At 48.4% G+C, this 19,651-nt stretch overlaps 1 protein-coding gene across 2 annotated transcripts in view; it reads left to right on the top strand.

The window, feature by feature from the left end:
* The window catches only part of LOC119389244 (cytochrome P450 3A7), a 366,480-nt gene extending 348,872 nt beyond the window's left edge, over positions 1-17,608 (top strand). For both annotated transcript variants that reach the window (XM_037656451.2, XM_049413487.1), the window contains exon 7: positions 16,312-17,608. In XM_037656451.2, coding sequence (XP_037512379.1) covers positions 16,312-16,701 — 390 coding nt within the window. In that variant the 3' untranslated portion in view covers positions 16,702-17,608. The remainder of the gene's footprint in view (positions 1-16,311) is intronic.
* Positions 17,609-19,651: the final 2,043 nt, after the last annotated feature.

Genomic DNA, 19,651 nt, shown 5'->3' with positions numbered 1-19,651 from the left:
CGAGATGCTACGCGACAACATCATCCAGCCGTCCAAGAGTCCGTGGGTGTCACCCGTGGTGTTAGTAAAGAAGGACGGGACACTGCGCTTCTGCGTTGATTATCGGCACCTGAACAAAATCACGAAGAAGGACGTGTACCACCTTCCACGGATAGACGACACCCTGGATCGACTTCACAACGCGACGTATTTTTCGTCGATTGACTTCAAGAACGGCTATTGGCAGATCGAAGTAGGCTAAAGAGACCGAGAAGAGACCGCCTTTATAACACCCGACAGCCTCTTTGAGTTCAAGGTCATGCCTTTCGGTCGTTGCTCGGCACCTGCGACGTTGCAGCGCGTCATGGACACCGTACTGGCCGGATTGAAGTGGCAGACGTGCCTTGTGTATTTGGACAACGTCGTCGTGTTTTCCTCGACCTTCGACGTACGTCTCCGGTGGCTTGAGGCAGTACTTCAAGCACTGATGACCTCTGGACTGACCCTGAAGCCAGAAAAGTGCCGATTCGCGTACTACGAGCTCTTGTTTCTGGGTCATGTGATCAGCAAGTCTGGCGTCAGCCCAGACCCGCGGAAAACAGCTGCCATCACCGACTTCGCGCCACCCACCGACAAGAAGGCCGTGCGCCGATTTCTCGCCTTATGCGCCTATTACAGAGGCTTCGTCAAAAACTTTTCACGGATCGTCGAACCACTGACGCTTCTCACGAAGACTAAAGTGGAATTTAGGTGAGAAACGGCGCACGCGCAAGCCTTTCAGGAACTTAAACGACGCCTGCAGACGCCACCCATACTTGCGCATTTCGACGATTGCGCCGATACGGAAATACACACCGATGCAAGCAGCGTAGGACTCGATACCGTCCTTGTGCAAAAGACTGACGGGCTTGAAAGGGTTATCAGTTGTGCTAGCCGGTCACTATGCAAGGCAGAAGCCAACTATTCCACAACTGAAAAGTAATGCCTCGCCATCCTCTGGGTTTCATCAAAGTTTCGCCCCTATCTTTAGGGCAGACCTTTCAAAGTTGTGTGCGACCAGCACGCTTTCTGTTGGCTTGCCAACTTGAAGGACCCTTCAGGTCGCCTGGCACGGCGCAGCCTAAGACTTCAAGAATTCTACATAACCGTCGTTTACAAGTCCGGAAGAAAACACTCTGACGCCGACTGCCTGTCTCGTGTCCCCGTCGACGCGCCGCCGCAAGACGACGACGATGACTGCTTCCTCGGAATTATAAGTGCCGACGACTTCGCCGAAAGGCAACGAGCCGACGCGGAACTGGGGGGGGGGCCTTATGGAGTACCTCGAGTGCAAGACCGCCGTTGTTCTGACGGTGTTCAAGCGAGGACTGCCGTCGTTTTTCTTACGGAACGGTGTTCTCCTGAAGAACTTCTCGCCACTTCGAACCTACTACCTTCTCGTCGTGCCCTCATCATTGTGACCAGAAGTCCTCGAAGCCCTACAAGACGACCCGACGGCTGGACACCTCGGTGTTTCCCGCACGCTCGCCAGAATGCAGGAAAAACTACTGGCCACGCCTTACTGCCGACGTCGCCCACTACGTCAAGACTTGCCGAGATTGCCACCGACGGAAGACACCTCCGACTAGGCCAGCGGGACTTCTGCAGCCAATCGAACCACCTCACCGGCCGTTCCAGCAAATCGAGATGGACCAACTGGGGCCGTTCCAGACATAGTCTTTTGTCGGGAACGACATCGAACAAGTGGATCGTCATAGCAACTGACTACCTCACCCGCCACGCCGAGACAAAGGCCTTTCCCAAAGGCAGTGTCGCCGAGGTAGCAAAGTTCTTCGTGGAAAACATCGTCTTGCGTCATGGCGCCCCAGAGGTCCTCATCACAGACCGAAGTACCGCCTTTACTGCGGACCTAACTCAGGCGATCTTCAAATACAGCGAGACAAGCCACCGCCGCACCACCGCTTACCACCCGCAGACCAATGGCCTCACCGAACGCCTAAATAACGCCATCGCCGACATGCTGGCCATGTAGTACGTCGACGCTGAGCACAAGACGTGGGACGCCGTCCTTCCGTACGTGACCTTCGCTTACAACACGGCCGTCCAAGAAACAACGCAGATGACACCGTACAAGTTGGTCTACGGAAGGAGCCCGGCGACGACACTCGACGCCATGCTACCGAACGTCACCGACGAAGAAAACCTCGACGCCGCCGCTTACATACAACGTGCTGAAGAAGCTCGACAGCTCGCCTGCCTGCGCATCAAGATCCAGCAGTACACCGATAGCCATCGCTACAATCTTCGACGACGCTTCGTGGAATACCAGCCCGGCGACCGTGTTTGGGTCTGGACGGCGATACGCCGACGTGGGCTTAGCGAAAAACTCCTTCGGCGATACTTCGGGCCATATAAGGTTCTTCTACATGTCGGCGCAATGACTACGAGGTCATCCTGGACGGCATTACGAACTCCCAGCGACGCCGTGCACGACCTGAAGTCGTCCATGTCGTGCGCCTTAAGCCGTTTTTTGCGCGTTAGCGAACCTGGGGACTCTACTTTTTCCTTTGTTATTGTAATTTATTTAGGCACTTGTTTTTTTTTCGCTCTTCTATGTTCTTTCACAAGCATCGGGACGATGTTTTTTCAGAGGGGGGCAATGCCACGCTCAATTCTTGTATTCGGGTTTCACCAGCAAGGATGGTTATCAACGCTCGACGCTGTTCGCGAAGCAGTGTTCGAGAAGCTTCGCGATTATTGTAGATCGTTTTGTTAAGATTGCCCGCCGCACGCGAATGTTCCAGCTCTGTCGAGAGATAACGCCGCCACCAGCGATATTGCTGGAAAGTTCGATAGCGCCTGTATAAAAGCCGACGCGCTTGACCGCTTGTCAGTTTTTCGACGGTCGACGCTCTGTCTGCCGCTATCAGTGCATACCGTGTGTATTCATGTATATTAACTTTCACTTTGCCGGCCACAAGTTCGGCCAAATAAAGAGTTTCATCTGGGACACTCTGACTGCTGGCTTCGTCGACGTCACGACCACGTGGCAATATCATGATTTTCATGTTACCACCTCTCATTTACATTCGTCGTACAGTCGCGTCCCGCAATGCCAAACTTTGTGTATATCAAGCTAGCGAAACGGCCGCGAATGTACCATGAGTGTGGCATGTACATGATGACATTTATGTCATGATTTTCATGTTACCAACTGTTATTCATGTTCCTCATACATAGTCACATTGCCCAATACCAATTTTGGTGTATATCAAGCGAGCGAAGCGGCCGCGAGTGCACCATGAGCGTGGCATGTAAATCATGCCGTAAATGGTACTCATATCATGATTTTCAAGTTAGCACCTGTCATTTTTGTTTGTCATACAGTCACGGCACGCAACACCAATTTTGCTGTATATCAATCTAGCGAAACGGCTGCGAATGCACCATGAGCGTGGCGTGTAAATTATGACATGCATGTCATGGTTTTCATGTTACCAACTGGTATTCATGTTCTTCATAGAGTCACACCACGCAATGCCAATTTCGGTGTATATCAATCTAGCGAAACGGCCGCGAGTGCGCCATGACCGTGACATGTAAACCATGTCGTACATGACATTCATATCATGATTTTCATGTTACCACGTGTCAGTTATGTTCGTCATAGAGAAATGTCTCGTCATGCCAGTTTTCTTATATATCCATTCATTTAAATGGCCGCTAGCGCCCCAAGACCATGTCATGTAGATCATGCTGCACATGACATGCGTGTCGAGATTTGCACGTTAGGACCTGTCGTCATGCTCGTCATGAACTTTTGTCACGGCATACCAATTTTGGTATATGTGAAATTACCGGAACGGCCGCAAGAGCCCCAAGGCCCTGGAATGAAAATCATGCTGTTCATGGCATGCGTGTCATGATTTTTATGTTATCACCTGTCATTTATGTTCGTAATACGGTCACGTTATGCCATACAGAGTTTGGTATACATCCGATTAACGAAACGGGCAGGAGAGCAAAAAGTCGTAGGTGGCTAGATAGATGCGCTCAAAGTCGCAGAAGTTCGCTAAGAAATGCTTCGCATTTAAAGTTTTCTTTCAACCGATGGGCAACTAACGCAGTCTTCCTTTCTCTAGAAAATTTCTGCCGCTTCTGTAATTTCTCGTGCTTATTTACTTCTTCCTTTGCTCACGACCTTTGTTTTTTTTTTCAAACGCAGGTACGCAGCCACAATCCCTGCAGTGTAAGGCAAGGTGGCCACAATCTTTTTTAGAGCAGTGATAGTTGTGCTCTGTGAGCCTCGTGTTGAGGCATCGAGCAGACTTCTCCGGCTTTACTCTGCGAACTTGGTTTTTTGCAAATTGCGGACAGCCGCGCAGGCGCAGAGAACACCGCTCCAACATTTTGACTAATTTTCTAAGGCTGTGCGAAACGGTGTGGACGTAGGGTAGGACGAGAAGCTTTCTTGGGCAGGTGTCGTCGCTGCCAGGGTCTGCGCGAGCGCTCTTGGAGCACTTAAGCAGTGCTTCCGCCAATGGAGCAAGAAGGGCTTTCGGGTACCCTGAATCACGAAGGTGGTGGGCCTGGTTGAAAAAGCTCGTGTGACATCGCTGTATCAACGATTTACTAGGGCATGATGAAGACATGACCGCGCTTTTGCTCTCTCGACTAGCTTAGAATGAGCCGAATGATAAAGAAGAATAGTTATTTATTTATTTATTTATTTATTTATTCACAATACCTTACAGGCTACTTATCGCAGCATTGTGTAGGGGGGGCGATACATAGTTAAATATAACGTGATAAATACAGAAAAAGAAGAAATCTAAACTATACATTCTGAAAGGTGCACTGAGATACTGTGATGTAATCGAGTGCCAAGAAAGGAACAGTAACACCCAGGTAGAAAAAATTAATCAGCGCGATGCGGGACCACGCGCGATGCGGGAAAAAGTGCGAACTTAATTAGCATTGACGGTCAGTGATGGAGAAACGAAGCAAATTTAGCAACGTTTACAGTACTGCGATGTGATATAATACAGTGTTACACAATATTTAAAAAAATATGTACGAGGTGACACGTCTCGAAAGAATTAAATGAGAAGTAACTATGTAAGCATGAAATGTTCGAGTAGGCGGTCCTGGAAGCTTTGCGATTAGTGATCGAAGTAATATGGCGACGGAGATCGTTCCAAAGTTTAACGGCATGTGGCAGCGCAGAACAATTAAACGCCCTTGTGTTGCCAAAGATGCACTCGAAACTGTCCCGATTATGCAGCTGCCTAGACATGCGCAGTGGGGTTTTCAAAGGCAGGGAATGCGGCTTGGTGTTATGAATATATCCGTGAAGCAGACACAAAAGAGAAACGCACTGGCGAACCTGAAGAGGGTGCAGTGAATGTTCGAGTTTTATTTTCGCAATACTGGACTTGTGCTCGTAATTTCCAGTAATAATACGGGCGGCACGGTTTTGTACAAGCTCTAAGTTAATAATTAAGCAATCTTGATGAGGGGACCAAATAGATGACGCGAATTCTAACTGCGGGCGAATGAACGTTTAGTACGCTAACTTGCGAATGTTAGGTGGCAATTTACGCAGATTGCGGCGAGTGTACCCAAGCGTTTGTGATGCCTTAGCACAGATAGCAGTAATGTGGGGGCACCACGAAAGATTGTGAGTTAGGTTTATCCCTAGATACTTGCATGACTGAACACTAGATATGGCAGAGTTTTTAATAACGTAGGGGAAATCTGAGTTCGATTGTTTACGAGTGAAATAAATTAGTTTACATTTGCCAGAGTTCCGTACGATCAGCCATTTTTCACACCACATATTTATAAGGTTAAAGTCATTTTGCAGGATGCGGTGATCAGCAGGAGATGGTATTTTCTATAAATGATACAGTCATCAACGAATAGTCTTATACTTGTGAAAATATTATTGGGCAGGTCATTAATGTAAATAAGGAAGAGTAAAGGGCCTAGAACACTGCCTTGAGGGACTCCGGATGTTACATCAGCAAGGGGAGAAACAGAATTATTATTCACGGTAAATTGTTGTCGAGATGATAAAATATTTCTAATCTAAGATAAGCTAGCAGAGTCCAGTCTGATGGAATTTAATTTAGAAAACGACCGACAATGGGCCACCCGGTCAAAAGCTTTGGAAATATCAAGGAAAATGGTATCGGTTTGTAAATTGTTGTCCATGTTAAAGTGCAAATCGGTAGTAAATTCCAGCAACTGTGTATCACATGACAGATGTGTTCGAAATCCATGTTGATTAATGACAAAAAAATTATTAGTCTCCAGGTGGCTGTAGATATGCGATGCAATTATGTGCTCCAGCATTTTACAGGAAATGCATATTAGGAAAATGGGGCGGTGGTTGTCTGTTTGCTTTTTGTTGCCAGCTTTGAATACTGGAATAACCTTCCATTATTTAGGTAGCTGGACGGTCGACAATGATTGATTAAATGTTCTGCGCAGTATTTCACTAGAAATAGGTAGGGTATTTTTCAATATCTTAGTGTTTAGATTATCTACACCGGCAGATGTTGATAGTTCAAGGTTATTTATGAGATATGCAATGCCATCCGCAGTGACCGTTATTGGTTCCATATATGGATAACCTGAATCTGGAACATAAGGCACGTTTAGGTGATTTTCTTTTGCAAATACTGACGAGAAAAATTTGTTGAACTCATATAAATACTGCGCATCCGTTAATGGTGTGTTGTCATCATTGAAAAGACATATTTGTCGCGATTCATTTCCAGGGGATATGGTTTGCCAGAACTTTCTTGGGATTGAGTGCAACAGGGAGGGTAGGTCATGTGAACAGTTCTTGTCTTGGGCGATACTTATCGCTGATGAATATTCTTTCAGGCATGTCTTGTACCTTTTACAGGAAGACGCGCTGGGTGAATGCTTGGCAACTGTGACATTGGCTTGTTGTGACATAGGCTTTTTGCCTCTCGGTTCATAGCCCCAACACACATGGTCGGCGGAGCAGTGCTGACCAAGGTCTGAAAACCCAATAAAGTTATTCTTTGAAACCTAATGAGTGACAATCAAGGAATTGTCACTGACCGAGAGACAGTGCGTCTGCCGCGGCTATGACGTCACTCCTCTGGAATGCGCAGACCGGTGAGGCGCGCGCGGTGGCGGTGGCTCCGGTGCGTCAGCTGTGCATCGTATGACGTCACTGCTCCTCGCGCATGCCCAGTATGGCTCTCGGACTGCTACGTGAAACTGCTCCACCTCGGCCAGTGTACGCTACAAAATGGTGGCTGACCAGAGTGAACTGATGATGAGAATTGCAGAGCTAGAGGAGTTGGCAGTAGAGCGAGACAAAACGAAGGCTGTGGGTGAAAGGTTTAAATCAAACGAGGAAGAGGTATCGATGGTCTTCAAGGTGAACAAGGAAGAGGCAGGCGACGGCGGAAACATTAGGGTGTGGACCCACCACTCCCGCACGGGAGAGGCGAAAGGGAAGTCAGCCATGGGAAGGCGCGTGCAGTAGTGATGCAGAACTATCGATGGTACTATCGATACTATCGATAGCTGAGTCACTATCGAACTATCGATGGTAAAAGATACTATCGATAGTGCTATCGATAGTAAAAAATTCGATGGTACTATTGATAGCGTAAAATCAACAGCATGAACTCATTGCAGAATAAACATGTTTCCCCGCGCGGGCGGTACGTAGTGGAGTCGGAGGAGCGGAGCAGAATGAAGGGCAAGGGAGTTGACATGTTCTTCGCCAGAGGGCTTTGCTCGCACGTGAAGTCAAACTGTTCAGCTGTAGCGGAAAAGAAGGCGTTACACGTGGTGGAACTGCGTGGCTTCAAATTTACATTTTATGATATCAAAATTAAAAAAAGTATATATAGCCTAGGTTTGTTAATTGTAAGGTGTAACTGGTTGCTTTTAGATGTGAATTTATTGATGGACATATTCCGCCATTTTCACTGCGGAAATAATATATTTCTTTCCCGAAAGCTTGCTTTTAAATTACGCGAATCTGGTAGCAGGCTATCGCAAATATTTTGGCAATATGGCCGGCCAGCAACAGCATTATTATTCACACCACTATCTATAGTATGGTCACGTGGTTGTGACGGTGAAGAATGCTGCAGCGAGACTGAGAAATACGGAGCTCTTTATGTGGGCCAACTTGCACCCAGAAAATCAATACTCAAAATACAAGCGATACACGCTGCGCACTGATAGCGGCCAGAACAGTCGTCGGCCGTCGAGTAATCTGATCATCGGTGGAATGCGTCGTCTTTTATACATCATTCATGGAGCAGTTCCAGCATTGTCGCTGGTGCTCGCGTAAGCTCTCAAATAAACCTTACTATTCATGTCCGATGCGTAATCTTAACAGAATAATCTCAAACAGCCGTGAAGCTTCTCAAACATCACGGCGCGATCTGCTTCAAACGTTAACAGTCTTTGTGGTTGAAACCCGAATACATCAAAACAAAGCAATAAACACGCGTGGCAGTAATATCGCTAGTAATATTAACGATGGTACCACTGATTGCACTATCGATAGTTTGTCGATAGTAGTGCTATCGATAGTTTGTTTACACTATCGATAGTTTCAAAACAACTATCGATACTATCGATAGTCAATTTACCGATAGTTCTGCATCACTAGCGTGCAGTGATCATAGGGCCCAGCCTCCGGGAAGTAGTTTTGAGGCAGAGAGGGGACAAAGCAGCAGCCGTGACTCACGCTGGTCACCAAGTCAGTAGCCATGTGTAGGTCACTTCACCAGGAAAGTATGAGCATGTTATTATTGTCGGTGACTCGAATTTAGTTCGATACAAAGAAGGAATCAAGGAGAGGGCGATAAAAAGAGTTTCAGTAGGGACGTTCCCAGGACATATGCTGGGTTCAGTCATAAGGCGAGCGAGAGAAAAACTCACAGCTAAAGCTCACGGACGCAACCTCGCGGTAAGTGCTTGAGCGTTAAATGACGTATTGAACAAAGAATCGTCAGGACTAGCAATTGCCTTGTCAAAAGGGGTCGATGACATGTTCGCCGTGTCGCCCCGGGTGCAGGTAGTAGCATGCACTGTACCGGAGGTACCACTGTACAACGTCGACCTGCAAAGAGCGGTTGTCGACACAAAGATATGCCAAATGAATGGAGATAAAGGTTTCGAGGTACCGGAAATAAACAAGGAGGTGCACAAGTGTGGCGGTTTACAAAAAGACAGATTTGACTTTTCAAGGAGGCTTGGTCATGAGGTAGGTTGGCCGTTGGCAGGGCGCGCAGCAGTTTTTATTTTTTTTTTGATAGGGGGGGGGGGGCCCTTCGGAGTCAGGGGTAGCTTGTAATACAGAAAACAACCAGGGGAACTCTTTGACAGGCAGTGTTGGAGTAAATACAGAAAAAAGTTAAAAGGAAAAGCGAGAAGGCACGTGTTGCAGTAAGTTACATAAACATACAGGATATTAATGAGAACTAACCGACAATAATGCCAGGGAAAGTACAAGAGATGTTATTTGTAATAATTGGAATATAAATCTGAAGAAAGTAAAGTGGACTAAAAGAAAACTTTCCTCCGGCAGGGAGCGAACCTGCGACCTTCGAATAACGCGCCCGATGCTCTACCACTGAGCTACGGCGGCGGTCATCCTTCGTCCACTTTAGAGGGTGTATATGTGCATTTAAATTACAGTGTACTAGAATGGGGCAGTGGGCTCACTGCCGTATCCCTGCGCCGCACCGCCATGGCCCTCTCCGCGTCGACAGCCTGGGCACCCGCCAGGGGCGCTGCTGCCAGTTTCTCCTGAAAACTTCTCTTGCGGGTACTTGCGGGGTGCGAAGCGCGTCCCCTGGTCGCGGTTACGCTGGTTACGATGTAGTTCCGGGGGGATCAACAAACGCGGAGTAGAAGGCGGTAAAGAGGGCCACCACAATGACACATAAAAGACCAAAAAAAAGTGGAGGGAGGAGGGGGTCGAGCATTTTACTCTTTTTTTAAGCTGATTCCCCTGCAGCGCATGTTCACGCCATTCATTCGTTTGAAGGACCTTTGTCGATCGGCACCACGCGTGCCGCTTTGCTGCACTTACGTATGCTTGTTTTTCTGAAGGATTGGCATGTGTGTCTGTCCGCAAACTGCAACTGTCTCAAAGACGGTCCACCGCTGCATCTGGACGGGAGGGACGCGTTACAGCCTCCGGCAGTCGTGCACATAGGGCATGCAGCGTACGTGCAGAGAAATTGCTGGGGCAGCGTTTAACAAAAACAGCTGGACCCAACGAAGCTAGGAGTGACCGCGTAGTCAAGTGCGGTAACAATAAAAGCAAAAAAAGAAAAAAGAAACAGGAGGGTGGTGACAGCGAAAGCATACTCGTGTACAGAAAAAGGAGATGTAGAGGGGAGAAGTAGCTGTCATTAGGAAGCGGGAGACCCGTAGGGATTGGGCTCCTTTTGGGATGCTCCAGTGCCTGTTAGATCAACGTCGTCGTCGGCTGTTTATTGGTCGTGACCATTTCTGCATTGTTAATCATGGCAAGCATTTGCGCATACATATAGGCAGGGGTTCGTGTAAATAAAATCAGGTCAGACGTCTATCGGGCCAGGAGGAGGAGCAAATCTGCCTGCTCATTGCCTGGTGTGCGGCTGTTCTCCTGATCTCAAAGGCGCGCAAATTATTGGTAAGGGAACCACGCAATTATTACGAACGGGAAGTGATTGAAGCGCAAATCTGGAAACATATGGTTCGAACAAATGCATTACTGTATCTGTCACTATCAAAGAAAGAGATTGCTTATTTAAAAAAAAAATGTGGTTACTGATGTCATTCTCTCTTATTGTGAATCACACGTGTTTATGTACGACGCATGCGCGCTTGGCTTATCAGGGAACGTTATGTGGTTTCATTAAACGTGTTGCTAGTTCCAGCGAGTGTCTTCTCTTCTTCTGTAAGCGTTCGTAAGCTGGTTTTTTTCGTTTCTTCAAGTATGTATACAACAGGCCCAGCAACAGATTCTCCTATTACAAGACCAGCTCATATATGCGAATAAAGAAAAAAAGAAAAAAAAGACGTTGTTGTGGGGCTCGAAAGACGAGAGTGAAGTCGCTATGATCGTTACAGTGGCGAAAGGGCATTGAAAATCGTATCGATCAGCAGGACAAAAAAACTTCAACCCCCCAACTACACGCCCTATCTGACTACTGCAGCGGCTACGTGGAGGAGCATTCATCTATGCAATAGCCGCTTAAAACATTGCCCACCCTTCGTAAATCAGTCACAGCGACAGTAATTTATTTCAAAACTCACAGAAAAGTTGCATCAAAAGAAGCTCCATGTGTTGCGCACCGTAACTTTGACTTTTCTTGCACACAAAACAGCAACGCGCGCTAGCCGCGCCCAGCAATCCGCCGGAAAGTTTCAGGTGACGCTGGGAGCCGCGGCGCCTGTCGGCGGCGACATGAAGTGCGTCACGCTCCGCCGCTCAGTGAGCGCACTACAAACTTCTAGAACACTGTAATTTAAACCTAGAAGTGTTAGTCAGCGCCGATCGCAGCCATGGCGGCGAGTGTGGAACACTCTTTTTCTGCCTTTTTGGCGTCACGTAGCACGTAGCGGCAAGTTATCTTTTCGTCCACTTTACCTTCTAAACATTTATATTCCAATTATTACAAATAGCATCTCCCATACTTTCCTTGGCATTATTGTCTGTCAGTTCTCATTAATATTGTGTCTAACAAAGAAAAACGAACCCTTAAAAGACATCTTCTAAACTTGCACGGTGGCAGAAAAAGAAACAAAATGATTACAGTTAGAGGAACTGTTAAACAAAGAACAGATAGGCGTTTATGCGGTTATAAAAACACCTTGAGAATTGAAAGAGCCACCACATATTGCAAATTATGCTTGGAAGGGTGCAACAGGATCATATCAGAAAGGAAAGGTGGGGGTGTTGGAATACTACTATTTCCACCTACTGAAGCACAGTAGGTGGAAAGAAAACGTGGCTAGGAGTAGCTTACTTGTGGGCGGGGAAGAAATGCAGAGAAACGAATCGGGAAATAGTGAATTGAATAAGCACGGATATTAAGGAATTTGGTAATGGGGCCGAAATCATCATTCTAGGGGACATGCAATGCACCCATGCATGACCTTGACGGATATTCATACACCAATGGGAAGTTATTGCTAGATCTCTACGCGCAACATAGTCTGGATATAGTTAGCACGGGGCCTAAATGTGATGGGCAGATCACGCAGGAAGTCGGAAACAAGCAATCAAGTATTGATTGTTGTCTCATGGTTGAAGGAATTTATCCCAAACTGAGAGAACTGAGAATAGACGAGGAAGGGAATAAAGGCTTGGGAAGTGATCATGAACGAATACCATTACAAATGGGATATAAAACTGGAAATAAGAGCATAGAACTAGCTCACCAAGCCATCCTTGTGAATAGAATCAAAGTCTGGCAGTTAGTATTGATACCAAAAACAAAAAAGTCACAGTTTCGTGGCAACGGCGAAGCAATGAATGTGATAGCAATAAATTAGAATGTAACGCGAATAACGGAAAGCAGCTCAAATTGACAGCGCGCCGCTCGAGTCCAAGGGACGCACGAAAAGAGCGCACACAGGACGAGCGCGAACTAATGCGTCACAGCTTGACACTTGAAGCGCACTGCTCAAACATAAAGCAGAACGCACGAAACGAACGAACAGGTACACACAGGACGAGCGCGAACTAATTGTCACAGTTGTTGCTTATTTCTGTTTGAACAGCGCGCTCCTTTCGCAAACGCGGCCGCTGCAGCGAGCGAAGTGACCTTCGCACCCCCCGCTCCACCCCACCGGCCGCCCCTTCTTTCTTCGAGATAAGCGCACGAAGGCGACCACACCCTATAGGGCGAAGAGCAACGGCGTTCGCGGGAGCGGGGCGACGATCTTTAAAGACGGCATTGTTCGTGGCCTAACCGCCTAACGCCGCGCGCTGAGAAGCCAGAGGTCGACCGTGTGATTCCACGCAACAGAAAGTTTTTCTGAATTATTTTTTTGCGGTTATATATGTGTATATATATATATATATATATATATATATATATATATATATATATATATATATATATACGGTGCATGACGGCGGCGACGGGGACGGCAAAATTCAGCCAAGACTGTCCATTATGATTGTTGTCGCAGTAACAACAAATATAGCCGCAACAGTCGAGGAAGAAGTAGGTAAGATACCTGACAAGGACTGGGAGTATAGTGAGCTGTTACATCTACTGACGAAAGACATGGGAAAGAGAACAAAAGGATTTGCTGGAAAGGAAACAGAGAGCCAAAAATTCGGTGGAACAAGGAAACCCGGGAAGAGACCAAGAAGTGACGTGAAGCATCACGGGAGCATAGGCACGCAAGTACACCATCTCTCGCTAAAGGGGACCATGATGCGATGCGAAGCCGGAGCACTTGCACGATCGCGTTCCGTCGGCGTTCGTTGGGCATGCTACCCACCTCGGGCATGCTACCGACCTCGCGTCATGGAACGAGAAGGGGAACGCTACGCGCGTCGTGTCTTCCCTCTAGCCTGGCCGTTAATTCTCACAGGGCGAGTGGTGAACGTGGTCGACAGGCGCGCGAGAGGACGCAGCCAAGAGAGGAGAGAGAGGGGGAGGGGACGCGCATGCGCTGACGAAAGACATATGGAAAGAGAAGAAAAGGATTTGCTGGAAACGAAAGAGAGAGCCAAAAATTCGGTGGAACAAGGAAACCCGGGAAGAGACCAAGAAGTGATGTGAAGCATCACGGGAGCATAGACAGGCAAGTACACCATCTCTCGCCAAAGGGGACCATGAGGCGATGCGAAGCCGGAGCGGGACGTGCCCATGATCCACGTAGTAGCACACCGGCGTCAAGTTTGTGGTGACCTTGTGTGCGGTGTGCTTGAACGCGTATGCTCTAAGGAGTGAGCATCATAAGCAAATTAAAACGGGCGTTTTAGTACGCAAGTAGATGACCTTTGTGAGGCACGAATGCGGCGTGCGCTGTAACAAGCAGGAACAGCCGTCTCTGACCTGCAAGGCAGTCATCATACTGATTATGTAGCACATTGGTCCAGTTCCGTCGTAGTGCCTGAGCCCTACAAATCCTCCATCCGCTGCACGGTACGTACGCGCTCGTTCCACGCACTGTTCAAACGCCGTGGCTGCCAACAGGTTCCATGAACGTTGCTGGGTAGAACAAGTGCCGAGAGGGCACTGCGGAGCTAACAACGTGGCACAAAAAATTACACCATCTCCCGCTAAAGGGGACCATGAGGTGATACGAGGCCAGAGCACTTGCACGATCGCGTTCCGTTGGCGACATCCAAGCGAAGAGGAACGCTACGCACGTCGTGTCTTCCCTCTAGCCTGTCCGTTAATTCTCACAGGGCGAGTGGGGAATGCGGTCGACAGGCCCGCGAGAGGTGGGAGCGTAGGAGAGGAGAGGAGGGGGAGGAGGATGTGCATGCACAGTAAGAGAGGTCACGCCAACACCACCGGATGGAACTTGGCCATAAGATGCTTGGCATGTAAAAACCGTACTCAGGTGCATGAAACATGAGGCAAGCTGCCCGCACACGCGGTCACACACAAGAAAGACACGAGAAAGCGGAATTGCTGTTAGTTTGTGGGCTGATGCTGACGCTTGCTTGCACCAACCCACTAACTGACGGGACTGTTGCTTCCATCACACTTCATCGGGCCATCACACTTCATCGGAAGCATCAACGGAGTCAAGTGGAGTCAACCGACGCAAGCGCTACACTGAACGCGCGCAGCACTCTGCCCGCTTTATATTCACACTTGAAGGAGAGTAGACTAGAGGAGGAGAGTAGCGCATGCACCGCGAGAGCAGAAGCGAGAATGCAGGAGAAGCGCAAGCAGGTGGTAGGAAAGAAGTGGAGAGAGCAACGCGCAGCTATTGGAAAGAGAGAAGGAGGAGAGTTACGCATGGGTAGTGTGAGTGCGGACGCCGACGCCGCGGGACACGCCGCCTCTATTAGACGCTTCGCATCTAAACAATAGATAGGTTCGCTACGAGAATGCACGCATGCCGCCACCGCAACACAACAGAAGGTTTCTTCTTCTCGCGCGCCTGCTGGATGGAGCCTATTTTCTGCCTTTATAATCTGTATTTTCTGCCTTTATATTTCGCGTTCGCGCAATGAATCTGTTGGAAGTCAGCGCCTCTGTAGGGTGGTATCTTTCTTGTCCCGTTTTTGCGCTGCTTTCGAATGATTATGCTCTTTTTCATTGGCCAGCGAGCTGCACTAATGTCATGCTTAAGGTCAGAATTGGCTACATTTACTACCTGCAAACAATTGTAACGTAAGAAGCCTTTTTTGAATGTGGGCTCTCTTCTGTAGGGTTCTTTCACATTTGTGGGTTACGTCACTTTCTAGACTGTGATAAAATGACAATGTTTGCAGGTCTCTTCGAGTGTGGACTGAATTTTGATATACTTTAACGCTTCTGATCACTAGCATGTCGGGTGAGGACGTAAATGTGTGAATGTGGGATGTGCAAAACGTGAAATTTTGGACTAATTTCTTATTTTACGTATTAGGTAAAAAATTGCACCATCTCCCACTCAAGGGAATCATGAGGCAATGCGAAGGAGCATTGGGGGCGCACACCAAGTTCCCGTTACGTTCACTCGGCGTTTGTATTTAGTGTTTGTGTAATCATTACGTTGTGTTTGTGCGTTGCTTTCCGTTAGCGCGAGCGAACGAGTGGCACCGACGTTGACGTTACAACTCATCTGAACGGGAGCGAAGCAAAAATGACGGAAGCTGACCGAGCGCGCGCGCTTATATACATATGAAATGGGGAGGGAGAGGAATGGGTTACAGGGTGTATTTGGCAGCGGCGCGGCTGCCTCACGTGGGAGGAGAGGCTGCGCCGCGGCTAGAGCGCGGGGGAGGAGACGAGAGAAGGCGACCGAACACCTGCGTAAAGGAGGAGAGTGGGAGAGAGAGTAGGCGTATGCGCAGTGGAGCGCGGACACCACCACCGCCACCGGACAGAGCCCCGAGCAAAAGCTGCTTCGCATCTAAAAGGTCCAACACTATGCAGATCGGTGCATGATATAATACAAGGTGGAAATACGAGAATAGTCTGCGCGCACACTCTGTAGAAACATTGATGATTTTTCTTATACAGCAAGATATTTAAACGTTTGATGCCGCATGTGTATCAGGATGCCGAATTTGCGACGAGAGAGCACTTTCTTGAAAGAGTCATCATTAATGTCCTTCTTTCTTTATTTTTCTGCTGTATGCAGGGCCAGTTCTTTCCGGCAGGAGTGAACATCATGATCCCAACATGGCACCTCCATCATGACCCAACCCTGTGGCCCGAACCGTCTCATTTCCGGCCAGAGCGCTTCGACCCCGACGGGAGCGGAGGCCAGCACGCGGCCGCCTTCCTGCCCTTCGGCTTGGGACCGCGGGTGTGCATCGGCAAGAGGTTCGCCTTGCTCGAACTCAAGATGGCCGCCTGTCGAGTCCTGAGAGAGTACCACCTGCTCCGCTGCGAAGAAACTCAGGAACCACTTAAGCTGACCGTGCCCAGCGTCATCATCAATCCCGAGCGAGGAGTGACCGTCAAGCTGCAGCGACGACGACTCGAAGCGAGCATTGCGAATACCAGCCGAGAAGTGGCCATTACATAGGACATTTACGATGCTTCCGCCGAGTTGTGGTGGCGCCACATATGCCGGCTCGTTTAGCTCATCTTTCCCACCTCGAAGTGCGCAGTGAACTACACTTGCTGCTCTTCATTTGTACTTGTTAACTTACTGTCATCAGCCCGCTGTATGTTTCTACAACGGGGGCGTGTTGCGCCGTTGTGGAATTATGCAATTGATCCTGTCCCACGTTGTAAAGCACAACGTCTGTTATCTCAGGTTGATTTTGCACGAATTAATTACATGGCCCAACCTTTCCCCTCACACTGAGTGCAACGTTGCCCTCTAGGAACAAATCACATAGCGACGAGAATCGCTGCTTCGCCACATCTGTGGTGCTCTTACTAACGCCGTTATGTAGCACCGCTCGCAAGCATCGTGCACCATTATTGTAATGAAACAGTGAGTTGTAATGAAACAGTGAGCGATGCCTTCAGGTAGTATGCGAGGGCTTATTTGAAAGCTTTCTGCTCGTTAAATGATTCACGTGCTACGTGCCGCCAGCTGGCAAAGAAAGAGTGTTCCACACTCGCCGCCAAGGCTGCGAGCAGCGCTTACTCACATTCCTAGGTTTGCAAGCACATAAATCCCCGATAAAGTGGGCGACAGGACGACCGCCGCCGTAGCTCAATTGGTAGAGCATCAGGCACGTTATCCGAAGGTTGCAGGTTCGCTCTCTGCCGGCGGCAAGTTGTCTTTTCGTCCACTTTACTTTCTTCATATCTGTATCACAATTACACCAACACACTTTTAACATTACAGTTAACGTCCCCCATTCGTCCCTTGGCTTCATTAGCTGCTGGTTTTAATTGAGGTTATGTGACACTATTCATGTAAGTAGTATACGATGTGAGGGTGAGCAACTGGGCGTGTTGGTAATGCATGATTCGAATTTGTAGTCGCAAAGAAGACACGGACGAGAAGGGAGACACACACACAGGGCGCCACTGCCATTGTTGGCAGTGGCGCCCTGTGTGTGTGTCTCCCTTCTCGTCCGTGTCTTCTTTGCGCCTACAAATTCGAATCATGTAAGTAGATGATGTCGCAGCTCAAATCTCCATTAACTTTAAATGTAAAATTAGATGCAGTGATTTTACCAGCCTTCGCAGTTGTCACACAAACTCTACGTCATGACAACGAGCAGGAGCAATGACGTTAGTCTTGGAAGATGTTTGTGTCATATAAGGCGTCACTGCCAACTACGGCGCCAGGAGATGGCACGTGCTCGGCGGCCGCCTCAGAGAAGACAACGAAGAAGAAATAAAGAATGAGGAACGAATGTTTCCTTTGATGTGTCTTAATTGATATGCACGACACAACATATTTTGGCGATGACGGTTTACGAGCCCAAGTGCTACCGGCCTGACCATCTTCGTGCGTGCTCTTTGCCTGTCGTCCTCTACGATGAGTGTTTCTGGACTACAACCACCACCCCCGTTCCTGCCGTCACCTGGACACCCGGTCATCCTTTGGGAGCAATGGATCCAAGCCTTCAAGAATTACATGGTTGCTTCGGGCGCTTCCGACCTACCTGCTCTTCGCCGGAAGGCGATTCTGCTCAACTGCTTGGGCTTGGAAGGACAGTGCATCTTCCAGACTATGACAGCAACGGAAGACCCGGGCCTTGCGGCTTCGAGCCCCACAAAAGGGACGTTAGCGTCTTCTAGTCCGGATGACTTCGACCGTGCCATTGCGACGCTGGAAGGTCATTTCAAGAGCAAGGTGAACGTCACTACTGCGCGTCACCGGTTTCGTCGACGTACACAAGCCCCAGCTGAGACTGCGGCGGATTACATCACCGCTATGAGAAGTTTGGTAGGAGCGTGCGATTTCCGTGACTTGGCGGACGACATGATACGCGACCAGCTGATAGAGAAAACGACCAGCGAGTATTTACGTGAGTGCCTTCTGCTGGAAGAGCCCCTCACGCTTTCAAGGGCCCTTACTATTGCAGAACAGCATGATCAGGCAACAAGTGAAGCCAGAGAACTGTCCCGAAAGGAATCACAAGTTCATCGTGTTAAAGATAATTCAAATGAGAGAGAGAGAAGCATTGTAGCACGTGTACATGCTATAAGACGCAAAGTCAAATTCGCCGATCCTTCAAAGAGCAGGAGTGGTATCGTTGTGGTTCGGCTAAGCACCTTGCAAATAGCCCTGATGTGCAAGGCCAACACACATGGGTGTCGGAAATGTGAGAAAATTGGCCATTTGGAAAAGGTGGGCAAGTCGCTACGAAAGTTCGCGAAAAATGTTCAGCATGTCGCGGAAGATAGCGATACAGCTGACCCAGATGATCCCTTGTGTGTCAAATCTGGAGCCGTAAGAAAGGAATTTATGCAGTATTAGAAATTGAGGGAATTTCTGTGTCATTCTTGATGGACACTGGATCATCGGTTTCCGTTCTGGCTGAGGACCTTTACCAACGCCACTTTTCTAAAGTGTATCCTCTGACGTCTACGTCTGTTCAACTTCTCGATTATTCCAAGCCCGCCATTCTAATTCAAGGATGTTTCATTGCTGCGGCCTCATTCCATGTTCGATGCACTTCCATCTTATCGTACGTTGTGTCTGGAGGAACAAGCATTCTTGGATTAGATGGCATCATGGCTCTGGACATGAAGATTCAAGGGTCACCGCTTAAGTGTCTTCTGATGACGCAAGAAACTCCTGTGTTGCCTGAACAGTTACGCTTCGAATGCGAGCACCTATTTTCAAAAGAACTCGGAAATGTTACAGGTTTCTATTAGAAGGCCAAAGTTTGCGCGTCTGTTCAACCAGTGGCTAGCAAGCTGAGACGGCTGCCACTTGTCATTCGCGAGCAAGTCTCGGCAGAAATACAAAAATTAGAAGCCCAGGGCATCATTGAGCGCGTCGACTCGTCAGAGTGGGGGTCACCTAATGTGGTAGCTAGGAAAAAACATGGCTCGATTCG

Source organism: Rhipicephalus sanguineus, chromosome 1 (assembly GCF_013339695.2).
Source record: "Rhipicephalus sanguineus isolate Rsan-2018 chromosome 1, BIME_Rsan_1.4, whole genome shotgun sequence".
Taxonomy (NCBI): Eukaryota; Metazoa; Arthropoda; class Arachnida; order Ixodida; family Ixodidae; genus Rhipicephalus; species Rhipicephalus sanguineus.
This window is presented reverse-complemented; position numbering and strand designations above follow the sequence as displayed.